Source organism: Filobasidium floriforme (assembly GCF_021052385.1).
Source record: "Filobasidium floriforme strain CBS 6241 chromosome Unknown HD553scaffold_19, whole genome shotgun sequence".
Classification (NCBI taxonomy): Eukaryota; Fungi; Basidiomycota; class Tremellomycetes; order Filobasidiales; family Filobasidiaceae; genus Filobasidium; species Filobasidium floriforme.
The window spans coordinates 595,962-608,399 of record NW_025763640.1 but is presented as its reverse complement, the minus strand read 5'-3'; the positions used below and the strand labels follow the sequence as shown (position 1 = coordinate 608,399).

General features: G+C 53.9%; 3 protein-coding genes across 3 annotated transcripts; all 3 read left to right on the top strand.

Moving 5' to 3' along the window:
• Positions 1 to 1,546: 1,546 nt before the first annotated feature.
• HD553DRAFT_316228 (BRO1-like domain-containing protein) lies at positions 1,547 to 6,167 on the top strand. Its single transcript, XM_046180593.1, has 16 exons — positions 1,547 to 1,950; positions 2,076 to 2,302; positions 2,379 to 2,424; positions 2,497 to 2,694; positions 2,766 to 3,002; positions 3,087 to 3,161; positions 3,236 to 3,324; positions 3,405 to 3,510; positions 3,583 to 3,811; positions 3,882 to 3,963; positions 4,024 to 4,204; positions 4,274 to 4,498; positions 4,565 to 4,909; positions 4,978 to 5,112; positions 5,173 to 5,255; positions 5,319 to 6,167. The coding sequence occupies exons 1-16, from the start codon at positions 1,948 to 1,950 to the stop codon at positions 5,680 to 5,682; spliced, it is 2,625 nt and encodes an 874-aa protein (XP_046034595.1). The 5' UTR covers positions 1,547 to 1,947; the 3' UTR covers positions 5,683 to 6,167.
• A 1,107-nt stretch (positions 6,168 to 7,274) lies between these two features.
• Positions 7,275 to 10,360, top strand: HD553DRAFT_316223 (uncharacterized protein). Its single transcript, XM_046180592.1, has 9 exons — positions 7,275 to 8,005; positions 8,089 to 8,193; positions 8,300 to 8,465; positions 8,537 to 8,991; positions 9,070 to 9,287; positions 9,355 to 9,756; positions 9,830 to 9,877; positions 9,952 to 10,113; positions 10,188 to 10,360. Exons 1-9 carry the CDS (start codon positions 7,531 to 7,533, stop codon positions 10,257 to 10,259), a joined length of 2,103 nt encoding a protein of 700 aa, XP_046034594.1. The 5' UTR covers positions 7,275 to 7,530; the 3' UTR covers positions 10,260 to 10,360.
• A 184-nt stretch (positions 10,361 to 10,544) lies between these two features.
• On the top strand, positions 10,545 to 12,173 carry HD553DRAFT_316221 (uncharacterized protein). Its single transcript, XM_046180591.1, has 7 exons — positions 10,545 to 10,666; positions 10,732 to 10,773; positions 10,847 to 11,005; positions 11,088 to 11,156; positions 11,237 to 11,406; positions 11,476 to 11,537; positions 11,605 to 12,173. The coding sequence occupies exons 1-7, from the start codon at positions 10,633 to 10,635 to the stop codon at positions 11,762 to 11,764; spliced, it is 696 nt and encodes a 231-aa protein (XP_046034593.1). The 5' UTR covers positions 10,545 to 10,632; the 3' UTR covers positions 11,765 to 12,173.
• The last annotated feature ends 265 nt before the right edge of the window (positions 12,174 to 12,438 follow it).

Below are 12,438 nucleotides of genomic sequence, written 5' to 3'. Positions count from 1 at the left end.
CAAGGGTCTGCACTATCATCAGCAACCTCTCGTATCAGTCCAACAAGGTATTGGCAGCAACAGATTGGCTTCGGCTCGGTGAATCCCAATATTGCACTGAACAACAATCATATCACTGAGGTGACCACAGAGGAGGAAGAAGAATAACTCATGGAGCTGCCTGCGACTGCAATGGCGACCGCGCTTTGGAGAGAGCTATATGGACGAGAATATCGACGCCATCGACTCAAGCTCTGTTCTATCGTTCCCTCAATGAGCTTCAAACTCCCAAAACTCATCCCGTAGCAGAGGTTAATCTCGTGGTGCAGGATGAAAGTCCCACGTCGAGCCAGGCGAAGTGCAAGACTTTGCGTGTCCGCGACGAGACGTCGTTACTACAACACGGACCCATCATCCATCTCCTTGTCGCGGTCCTCGCCTCCTCGAGCCCGACTCCGGTATGCCTATATAGCTATCGAGAGAGCCTTCTTCCCCGTCCCCGGCTACCAAAGCCATGCACGGTTTGGTGTATTGCGGTCGATAGGAAAATCGACGAGACCATGACAGCCGCGAGTGAATTTTGTGATAAGAGGCCGTCGTTTGTAGATTCCGGATGATGGCTCCTCCATCCCTGTTTCCATTGGTAGGACATCGCTGGTGATAGAGTTCCGGTTTTAGGGATGAACTTGTATGGACGAGTAGCCGGATAGCGACGAATGGGGGAACGACTTGCTGTGTCAATGTGTGAGATGTTCGCAAATCCGCTAGGACCCTCCGGTCCATGGAGGCCGTCTTCCATCTTCCGTATACGTATAGGAATCCGTCGTGAGATCTCCAGCTCGTCCCCGTCTCTTCTCTCTCTGCTCGATTGCTCAGCTGCTCAGCTGGTCGCTTTCTACTCGTTCGACCCGCCCCCACCCCCGCTAGCCTGCCTCAACCTTTCCCTCTCTTTTCGCTGATCCCAAGCGTCCATGCCCAACGCACGGCGAGATTTTAGGATCTCCTCATGTGTCTGTATCCGTCGAGAAGCGGCGATGCTCTTAGCTTCGCCTATTGATGAATATATATATGATCCCAGGACGAAAATCATGCCGAAGGCAGCTTTTTTTGGGCCGAGCGTTTGACGTCGAGTGACAGGCGAGCGAACATGAGTGTACAGATACATTTTACACGTTTTTGAAGAGCGACGGGGGGATGTGCGTTGTTATATATCAGCCCCGAGTTACCAGAGTCACGATGTTTGCGTGATCATGACGTTCCACTTACCGAGCGGCATCGTAAAATCTCTTGGGTGGATGGGAGGCATCTTTGCGGTTGACTGGGCTGTAGCTGATCGACTGGAAAAGAATACTTTTGAGTGACGGCGGTAGTTCATAGTTATATGGTTTTACAAATTTACAGTGGTGATGATCGTGGTGAGGAAGAGGTGCTACAAGAAGAAGGCTGCTGCCGTGATCAGATCCGTTTGATCCGCTGACGACCCACCCCGACCCACCCCCACCTCTACCTCGGCGGTAAGTCACCTCTCGGAAGTTCGGCACCCCCTTCCCTCTCCCCTCCTGCCCCCCCTAGCTCGATCGTTGACATTTCGACATTTACAACAAACTGCATCCATCCCTCGATCCATCCGTCTACCTGTCCCTGCTGTGTCTCTGCCCCTCCCGAACAAGCGGTCGCATTTCATTCTGCTGCTCGGCGAAGATCGACCCACTCAACAGGGTCACTAACCCCCTCCCCCTTCCCTCGTTCCGCCCTCGCCGAAAGACCACCCCTCTCTCGGATAGATTCGCAATCTACCAACGTTTACACACAATCTCGGCGCACACAGCTCTGGCTACCGGCCACTGACAGCCACTGACACCTCAAGCTCAGGCTCAGGCCGGGAAGAGACATATATACCCGTCGCAATTTCCCTCCTTCATCCTTTCTCGTAAAAGCGCGAGATACCGCTTCTGTTGGCTGTTTGTCATGGTGAGCCAACCCCTTCTCGCCATCTTCCTCCTTTCCGCCAAATCATCGCTCAAACCAATCTCGATCTCGGATCTCCATCTCACTATCGACCTCGATCTGAAACCCGACCCCAAACATCGACCCAGAAACACTTCCTCCCGCTCCCCCTCAAACGGACGGACCCCTGCCCCGATCTCGGGCCCAGGCTCAAGGAATACATCGCTGACAACTTTCACGATACTCATCCGGACGTGTTCGATGCGGACGTCTCCCGGTTGACGAGCTTGCGTAGGGAATGCTTTGGGGTCCAGGGAGGACAGAGTGGGGGCCATGCGCCGGACGTACATCCGACTGCGGTGGATGGGTTGATATTGTAAGCAATGACGGGACTTTGATGCAGAAGAGGGGGAAGGGGTTTGGCTGATGGTAGAGGTATCCCGCTTGGCTAGGTACCATGCTCAGGTGGCTTTCTTGCTGACCAAGTTTCCATCCAACGTGAGCCTTGCAATGTCGTCATACCAGCTTCTTCACACACTTGCTCACCTCTCAATCGATATTCACTGCTAGGTCGGCGCGAGCATCACCTACCACCTCCCCTTCCCACCGTCGTTTTCTTTCCAGACGGACCCGACCATCTCCCTCCCTTCGCTCTCGTTCGAACGCGCGGCGGTAGTATACAACCTCGCTGCTGTCTACTCGGGGCTGGCGGCGGTGGAGAATAGGGACGAGACGGAGGGTATCAAGCGGGCCTTGACGTACCTCCAGGTAAGGCATCGCAATCGCTCGATCGAACCTTCGCTACGATACTCATTCATCCCTCCTCCTGAGCTGAATAGCAAGCAGCGGGCACGTTGAACTACCTCCGGACCATCCTCATCCCCCGTCTCACCTCCGACCTGAGTTCGACCTCGTACGATCCTCAAGGATCGGAGCAGACGGCAGGATACGACATGACCCCCTCCTTCGTCCACACTATGGAGACCTTTTGCCTCGCCCAGGCTCAAGAATGTTTCTGGCAGAGGGCGATGGGGGAAAAGTATACGAACGGGGTCATCGCCAAGTTGGCTGCCAAGGTATGTGATCCGCGCATTGTGTATGGGATCCTACGTGGCCGGACAGGAAGGAGGTTTGGTTGACGCATGTGACGACTTTTCTAGGTCTCGGAATATTACCGCCTCGCTTTGGAAGCCGCTCGAGCATCCCCAGATCCGGCGTTTAACCACTTGCCTCAAGTATGTCTCGTTGCGTTAGATATCTATACGACATTGTCTCATGAGCTAATACGCTGTCGCCCTACGTCGCGCAGAGATGGATATCCCACATGACCGCCAAGAGATTATATTTCGAGGCCGTCTCACAGTACCGGATGAGTCAGGAAGATCTGGCTAAACAACGGCAAGTTTGTCCGTTTATTCTTCATGATGAAATAACGATCTTGACTGACTGTGTGATCCGGACTCTGATTCATGCCACAGGTATGGGGAGGAGATCGCTAGGATGAAACAAGCCGAGGTGGCCTTGAAGCAAGCTCTGACCGAAGTCAAGCGGACTTCAGGAGACGCTGTCTTGCAGGATATCAAGGTCGGGCCACGGCTGCCCTGATCCTCTCGTGTACACAGTCCTTACTGATACTCTCATACGTCTGATTCACAGGGCTTGCAAGACGCCCTCGCCTCCAACCTGAAGCGAGCTATCCGGGATAACGACATCATCTACGTCAGTCCCATTCCACCACCAGGCCAGTTGGCGGCTATCGTTCCTGCCGGGATGGTCAAATCGATCGTCCCCCCTGCTATCGAGGACAGTATCGGATGGCTCAATAAGCAAAAGGAAGGTCCGCTGTTCGCTGGGCTCGTACCGTATGGCGTGCATCTAGCTCTGAGTGAGTTTGAGCCCGGATCGATAGGTTTAGGTGAAGGCTCTTCGCGCTGACTTTGTTACTATCCCCTCAGGCATATACGATGACCGCAAGGACACGTTGGTCAGGGACGAGCTAGAACAACAGCAGGATCGTATGGACGCCATGATTGCCACGTGAGTTTCATGTCTCACCCGGTGGGTTGTATCGCAATTCTGACAGTGATGTCTGTCCAGCCGATTGCAATCGCTTGGCCTGCCTGGATCCATCACGGCACTCGAACGACCTGCCGGACTCCCGCCCTCCCTCTTGAAAAAAGCCGAAGAGGTGTTCGTTGCAGGTGGGCTGCAAAAGCCACAACACCTGATCCAGGAGATCAAGCAGGCTTCTGCCAGCAGTTCCGCCTTGCTGGAGCAGGTGCGTTCTCTTCCAAAGTCTGAACCTGACTGAAGAATTCTGGCCTGATCACGATCGTCACGCCTGCAGGCCATGGACTTGCTTGACCAAGAGGCTAGCGAGGAAGAACACATGCTGCAACAGCATCCCGAGATGCTAGGCATGGTCGAGACGTCGACTACAGCCAATCAACACTATGTGGAACAATCCGAACAGTTCCGCACATCTCTGAGACAAGCGCGAAGGGGCGATGAAGAGGTTCGGAAGAAGTGGGACCAGTGGGCACCTTTGATCAATGTCTTGGCGGGTGGTGAAGTAGGCCAACTGCGTGTAGTCCGCATCGAAGCCATTCGACTGACCAGACTTCAATGGCCACCACAGGAGGCTTTGATGAAGCAGATCCCAACGTCGGGGAGAGCTACAGAAGTCGACGCCGAACTGCCCGCGGCTGCACGTGCGCTTCAAACAATCCTCGAAGACCTGGACGACGCCCGAACGCATCGCGCTCGATTGGTCAACGAAGGCAAGCGGGTCGCGTCCAAGGACGACATTCGCTCGCAAGTCCTCGAACAGGCGGCCAAGATGTCGCATGGGTCGTCGTCCGGCGAAGTCAAGCCCGAGTGGTTCGAGGACATTTTCGAAAAGGAGTTGCGCAAGTATCACCGGTTGATCGACGAGATGCGCGCACATTGCGAACAGCAAGAGCGAGTACTAGGGACGCTCGAAGTGGGTCACTTCAAGGTACCATGGCTACGCATCTTGATTCTAACAGGACATATGATGGTTCGTCACAGGAACGAAACAACCAATTTTTGGCCCAGAGGCAAGATGATTCCCGCGTCAAGTACCGAGAAAAGAGGTTGCAAGAAATGGAGCTCGCCTACTGGAAATGGCGCGAGATCATCAGTAACTGCGAAGAGGGACTTAACGTGCGTAGATTCAGGCGTTTCGGAAATCGACGCCTCCCTCACACTACGTCTTTTTGGCAGTACCATACGGGCCTCGCATCAAGGTTGATCCAGTTCAAGGATAGTGTGCAAAATTGGGTCTACGCAAGGAGGTCGACTATGGAGTAGGTACCATGAAACAGTCTTCTATCATATCGTCTGTGCTGATTTCACGACCGCGGGAACAGCAATCTTATGGCTCAGCTGAGTCGCCCTCTTGAACAACCTCGCTCTGAGCTGGTTCCTGAACGAACTCCTGAGCCTGACCTACAAGCAAGATCTCCACCTGTAGTGCGAAAGGAACCCGTACCACCCGCTCCCGCTCGCTTCACGCTCCCGCCACCTTCTGCAGCTGGATGGGAGTCTGCCGAGGACTTTTTACCTCCTCCACCATCTAGCCGCCGGACGGTAGCGCCGCCGGCTCAAGCTGAGGTCGCCACCACTCCCTCACGTAGGGTTACCAGGAGTTCGATGGCTACGCCACAAGGCCAAGGTGGTCCGCCCGACTCTGCTGCCAAACCGCCCCGGAAGAAGGGTGGTATGGCCATCTAGAAGTCGACCCCGATCGAGTCGACTCGGTCGTGGTAGACTTCGTAGGATTCTATTTTTGTACCTGAGAGGGAAGACATCAGCACTTCGAGAGTTTGATTCGATTAAATTCGTCTCTTCCAAGCAACCTCGTACCGTGTGCCTAAGAACAGGCGAAGAGGATCAGAGCTCTTTCGCATCGTCACAAGACATTGGAGGTTTTGATATGTGATCGAAACGAGTCTGCGTTTTCATCCGCTGGTGGGCCGTCCTCGAACCCATCCTGCCCTGCAACTGATCTGTTTCCGATCACAACCTGTTTCAATCCACTAATAAACCGCGCTTGTACGGAACGCCCCCCCGTTTTACTCCTGCTGGTTGTCACTCAGGTGCGTCATCCTCGGCGATCTCGGCGGTGAAATCACGTAAACGGTCGCCGAGGGCGAAAAACAAGCTCGCACTCGTCGATCAACAGCTCGAGGTCGTCCACATCGACTCGAAGCCAGACGTTCGGAATAGAATCATCGCTCCGGATCTCTGGAACCCTACAGATGCCACAACCCTATAGTGCGGGTCAGACATCGTTCTTTTGGAGGTTTCCAGTCGGTCCTTAGAAGGCGTAGCGGTTGTGTCTTCTTGGGTCACGGATGAGCTCCAAAGACGACGTCCAGTATTGACTTCCCGGTCAGACGATACGAGGACATTCGACGATAGGGAACAGGCCTGTCCAACACAGGTATCACCACATCTTTTTAAACCGAAAAGTCACCAAAATTGAGGAAACCTCCAGGCACTCATCCAGAAATAACTGGGCAACTCGCATATCCCGTATCCCGTTGTTCAACCCGGGCTCAAGGTTCTCGAGCTCCACAAAACACCGCCGAAAGCATTTCTAGGGTCCTGATTACCTGGATACCAGGAGGCGGTCGACGAGTGGTAACGCAAGGATGGAAGATGCGAGCATGGATCAAGCCGATATGGGAACGAGCGAGGATGCAGCGCCTGCGGAAGGAGAAGACAACTATAGCGTGCCACAAGGTCTTCGAACCTTTGTGCCGCTTCGAACGTCGAGGGCATGCGATGTGAGTCGGTCTGAAGGGATATTATACATCTCTTCGCGATGGTATTGATGCCTGCATCTACCGTATCTTCTCGACAGATATGTAAACTACGGTAAGTCCTGGCTCGAACCCTGTAGTACCACTCGAACGGTCAAGTAGCTGACTCGAATGGGCTGGCCACGTCGCAGCAAGGTCAAAGTGAGACGAAACCTGAACCCTACGACGCTCTTGATCAATCGACCGCTGACCTCTGTGCTCTTGTGACCTCTTTTCTTCCATCAATCTATCCTCGGTCGCTATAGTGTGATGGCGGCGACCCTTGTACTGCGTGCCGCTTGCATCTGTCGAGTTGCGTGTACAGCGGCACGACGCGAAGGCAGCTGTTGAATCTCGCCGTCAACAGGACCGAAGGCAGCGAAGGACCGTCCTCTCATCCGACAATGAGCAGTCAGAACGATTTTGGGGGTTCGAGCGCGTCGTCGAGCTTTGCTGCGTTTCGAGAGGGGGCGGCGGATTCGTAAGCATCTCTCATTCTTCACTCTCGGCGTCCAGTCACCGCGTATTCATATGGAACGAGCTCGGACAAAGGCTAAAATAATCCCTTGTTGAAAACGGCCCTGACTATTCCTCAACGTGTCGCCGTTTGGACCCCTTCCCTCTTGTTCTCTCACTTTCATTCACTCTCATTTTTAGACCGCAAACGTACGCCCCTCCGCCTAGGGACCAACCTATCGACGTGTATGCACAAAACGTAGCTAAACAGGTCAAGAGGAATCGACCCGACACGGCTCGTTCGTATCTGAACGATCCCATGAGCACCGACGCCGACGCCAGTTTTCAGCCGCGTCATCTGGGTCGATACCATGACGACATGCAGCAAGGCGGCCTAGCCGATCATCAGCAACACCCACAACCACACACGTCATACCTTCCTCTGTCACGCTTCTCGTCCTCGCAGACCCCTCACGATTCCGGCGGTTACCCACATTCAATGCCTCCTCCTCCTGCACAATACCCCAATTATCCCGCCATTCCAGGCCCGTCTCGTGTAGGTGCTGGTTCGTCCAGCTCTGCGCATTACAACCCGTCGTCCTCGTCCTCTTCGAGTCGAGCACCCGTACAGCAGCAGCAGTCAAGTCAGATGCGGTTCGACGTAGAGACAGGACACGACTCGACCTTTAACGACGCTTCCGAATCGACTTCACGCATACCCGACAAAACTTCACGATCGTCTCGCTCTCATGATACAGGGCCACATAGCCATGCCACTCTCACTAGATCTTCCGGTAAGATGACGACGGGAACGGCAAATGACCACGATGGTGCACTTGGGGAACGTTTTTGCTTACGGTTACGTTCGGCATTGCAGGCGAGCCGCACGTCGACATATTCCGGACCGAGACAGACTCCTTTGGTAATGCCGGATTGACGACGTTTCGTTCGGGAATGGACGTTCGTTATATGGAGTACTGGGGTGAGTCCCCGGGACGCCCTTTCGATCGACACTTCCATTGGGCCGTTCGAGAATACGAGGCTAACGTCTCTCTGTACCATCTTTGCGGTACATCGTTACTTCCTAGGCGTCACGTCATATCTGGGGATTCAAGACCTCGTATCACGAATGCTCGAGACCAAGAGATCCCACGCTTCTGACCCACAGGATGATCGTCCCTTTTCCGGCGGTCCTGGCGAAACGCCTATACTACACTCGAACAACGTATGGCGATGGGGTGTCGACCGTTACATGTGAGTACAATCGGTCATCCATCTGTACGGATGAGGTCTATGCTGACCGTCCCTACGCTGTCTACACACAGTACCCACGACCACATCGAATCCGTCTTGCCAGGCAATCAGCTCGACCCCATATTCCTTCCCGCAGAACTAGCTTATAGATTCTTCAACGCCTACAAGACGGTCATTCATCCTCTCTTTCCTGTTCTTCGTATCGATGCGGTTCGCGAATCAATTTACGGAGCCTACACGCTCGGTGTGGCAGAACTCAAACCACGGCAGCTAGACAACCTCGCCTACAAGAGCGATCGCCTGGAGAGAGCTCGAGATCTCATGGTACTCGCGTTCGGAGCTCAGATTGAGGGAGGGGACGGGGATGCACAATGTCACAAGGATGTGGCTCGAGCATGGAGCGAGGTGTTGGTGCAAAAGGCCAAGGAGATCATGTTGGAACACGGTCAAGGAAAGGGCGGGGTCGATCTCGTTAACCTCTGGGTCGTCATGGCGGCTTTCGGTCGGAGCTACGGTAATAGCGACGGTTAGTGTGACGGTTAGGCTGGTTTCCTTGTCGAAGGTATGTCACTCACCACGAGCACGGTCTACATATCAATTTCAGAGGAGCTCGCTTCCATCGGCCAAGCGAGCCGACTGGCTACCAGCATCGGATTGACACGAGAAGGGGTTTACAAGCTGCCCGTGGCGGAGGAGCACGGTTTCCGCCTGACAATATGCGTGTGCTATCACATGGAAAAGTGGGCTAGTCTATGCCACGGTATTCCTAGCAACATGGTCCGGTCACCCGAATTCAACTCGATCATCTCCGGTTTGACCGATGTGAGCTCACAATCCGCTCTCGTGAGAGACGTATTGCCTGCTGACCTCCTTGAGGTGCCCCTATCAGAATCGATACTACCTCATTCCACTCGTCGGGCTGGCAGACCTGATGTCTCAGGTTCAGGCCATGTTTGACGAGTTTACGTCTTCGACCTCTGTACAAGTGGGGATCTCTAGAGCCATCAACCTGCACCAAAGTCTCGTTCAGTTCCGAGCACGGATGCCCGAGGATTTCGACCACTTTGAGAATGCGCCCCAGCAACGAACCCGCATCGATCTCGACACCCCAGAGGGAGCACGGATGGTGGTCAGGTTCACCATGTGCGGCATCTATCTACAACTCAAGATGCTCGTCTTGATGCCTATCCTAGAGGCGAGCGTGTGGGCGACTATCAGGCAGCAGTCTTTGGCTTATTCGGATGAAATGCGAGTGCTCGCCAACGAGTGTGTCGCCGCGGCATTGGCGATGGTGAGTGATGGAGTCGGTGCCTGGACATTTCGGGATGGAGAAGGTGTTGACGATGACGTGTCAACCGTACCAGCTTCACGCCTTTGAACGTTATTACATTGCCATCCCACATTTGACCGAGGTTGGTCATCTCCCGTCCACCTTCGAGGGCAAGATCGGTCTTATATCTGACTGTCATGCCTATCACCTTGATAGCTGAGCCTCTCGGCCATTCTCTTGCTCTATGCAATTTCGATCATCTACATGGACATCCTGAGGCTGCCACAGGAAGAGGCGATCGCGACCTATTCGAGCGTGGTGCGCACCATGTCCAACATTCTCGATCATTACGATCACCCCGCCGCACATGTCGCTCAGGTGAGTGGCCAAGTAAATTCAGGGCGAGGTCCTCTTCGCGAAGCTGACTCGTTCATTTGCCCCCTGCATTCTAGGCCATGTGTAATGACATCTTGGCGAACCAGCTGCAACGCCCAGCCTATAATTCGTTCCCGTCTCGTGCATAGTGGATTGGAACAAATGAAAGGTCACGAGGAGCTGTCTACTTTGTAATAACGTTTCTCACTGCATATGCGCCCGGATAAAATAGAACTTGTGTTGGTCCAGGTCATCTTCGCCGTGGTCCTCGGGACGATCGAGGCGACGCGTAACAAGAAGTCTAACCGCCATATTTTAAGGCGGACGCCGAGAGAGGTCTACGATGAGTCTATGGTCACCCGCCTCGATCAATCAGAGACGTCGGATTCGCACAACTCGACCCATTCTCGATGACAATCGACAATGTCGGTGGTGTTGGCGATCTAGACCATTATACAGAACATCCATCAGACCTGATCTCTAGATAGTGACCACCAAAAATCTACGACGTATTCAACAAAGATGGCCTCTCTTCTCGTCCCCGGTTTGCGATCAGGTACGCACCGATCGCCACCCGCAAGATCCTTGTTGAAGCTGACCTAACGATAATCATCGATTCAGGCAATGCCTCTCGTATTCAACGAGCTTTTAGCCCGGTAGCAGGTGAGGAAACACCCAGATATTGAGCCAGATCTCTCACCGATCAGTTTTCGCTGATCACAACGACTTCCATCAGCCCGATCGTTCTACACCTCTCAGATCGCACAAAAGCCTCACACCCCGACGTCAGCAGTCAACTCGGCCGACTCTTCTCCCTCTACAACCACCAACCAGATGGCGCTCGCTCAGGCTGGATCGAACCAGTTGAGCTTGGAGACGCCTCAGAATGGAGCTGGTGAGTCTCGGGAATGTCTTCCATATGTTCGCCTCGTCGCGACATGCCGCTTATTCCGCTGTCCCGATCGGCATCTACGCAGAATACGTCCTTTCCACCATGGACAAGGTCGTCAACTGGGCTCGTCAAGGTTCGATGTGGCCCATGACCTGTGAGCTTCCACCTCTTCTCATCTACATCGACTCGCCTTGGCTCATTCAAGATCTACCTCGATGTCAACCTTGTTTCCAGTCGGTCTCGCATGTTGCGCCGTCGAGATGATGCACATGGCCGCCGCACGATACGATCAGGATCGATTGGGAGTCGTCTTCCGAGCTTCACCCCGACAGAGTGATATCATGATCGTCGCCGGTACCTTGACAAACAAGATGGCACCGGCTTTGCGAAAGGTCTACGACCAGGTGAATAGGCGGGACCGCCTGTTTGGCAGAAGTTTTCCTATCGACGCTGATGTTGATCTCGAACCGCAGATGCCTGAGCCAAGATGGGTCATCTCCATGGGTTCGTGTGCCAACGGAGGTGGATACTACCAGTGAGTTTGCGATCTTCACAACGTGCTTGTCCCGATCATTCCTGACAAAGCACCACCTCATCCGCAGCTACTCGTACTCGGTCGTCCGAGGCTGTGACCGAATCGTCCCCGTCGACATTTACGTACCCGGATGCCCACCCACCGCCGAAGCCCTTCTCTACGGAATGCTCCAACTGCAGCGAAAGATGAGGAGGAACAGGCGAAGCGTTCTGTGGTACCGACGATAGGCGGAATTCACTTGGAAGCAGGAAGAGCATTTCGCGTCGCAAATCAGACGCCATAATGATGTACATGACCGATGTGATATCGGGACGGAGACGTCCCGTTGTATGATGATTCATGATCGATATTAGGTCAGCCTTGACCTACGAGACTTCTTGAATTCGAGAGAGACCCTTCATCACGCGAGATGTTCTCGAAGCGCCTGCATGAGCGGGTGGTGGTACTCTCTTTCTCTGCAACGGGAGTGTTCGGGAACAAGACAAGAGGGATCTTCTGTACGTGCAAGCATAAATACTTGCTGGAGGATAGTGTTCGCAGGATTTTAGCGGTGTAGGTGTCGGCGTCTAGAAGGCGTCGATTCGGCACCAAGGCCTTGGAGGGAGGTGGATTGTGAGCGATGATGTGAATACGAGCAGAAAGATTCACATTGTGACGCTGAATCTTTTTGGCGATATCCGGATGACGCGCCGCGCAGAGAGCTGAACGTACTCGATCAGGGGGTATGTTCGAAGCGGGAGGCAGGGTCGACTCATGGCGATCCGATCGCTCACTGCTCGGAAAAATCGACGTCACATACTGAAAGGATCGCCCTTGCTATCTCGATCAACAGCTTATCAAGACGACAGGTTGTGCAGATCTGAGCCCATTGCCCTGCATCCTCAAGCATTGGCCGCTGCCC

Coding starts and splice junctions, on each gene's coding strand:
- HD553DRAFT_316228 (XM_046180593.1), top strand. Junction 3,964..4,023: donor ATGGACGCCATGATTGCCAC/GTGAGTTTCATG, acceptor ATGTCTGTCCAG/CCGATTGCAATCGCTTGGCC. Junction 4,499..4,564: donor ATGTCTTGGCGGGTGGTGAA/GTAGGCCAACTG, acceptor TGGCCACCACAG/GAGGCTTTGATGAAGCAGAT.
- HD553DRAFT_316223 (XM_046180592.1), top strand. CDS start 7,531: ATGAGCACCGACGCCGACGCCAGTTTTCAGCCGCGTCATCTGGGTCGA. Junction 8,194..8,299: donor TCGTTATATGGAGTACTGGG/GTGAGTCCCCGG, acceptor GTTACTTCCTAG/GCGTCACGTCATATCTGGGG. Junction 9,288..9,354: donor TCATCTCCGGTTTGACCGAT/GTGAGCTCACAA, acceptor TGCCCCTATCAG/AATCGATACTACCTCATTCC.
- HD553DRAFT_316221 (XM_046180591.1), top strand. CDS start 10,633: ATGGCCTCTCTTCTCGTCCCCGGTTTGCGATCAG. Junction 11,157..11,236: donor TTCGATGTGGCCCATGACCT/GTGAGCTTCCAC, acceptor CCTTGTTTCCAG/TCGGTCTCGCATGTTGCGCC. Junction 11,538..11,604: donor AACGGAGGTGGATACTACCA/GTGAGTTTGCGA, acceptor CCTCATCCGCAG/CTACTCGTACTCGGTCGTCC.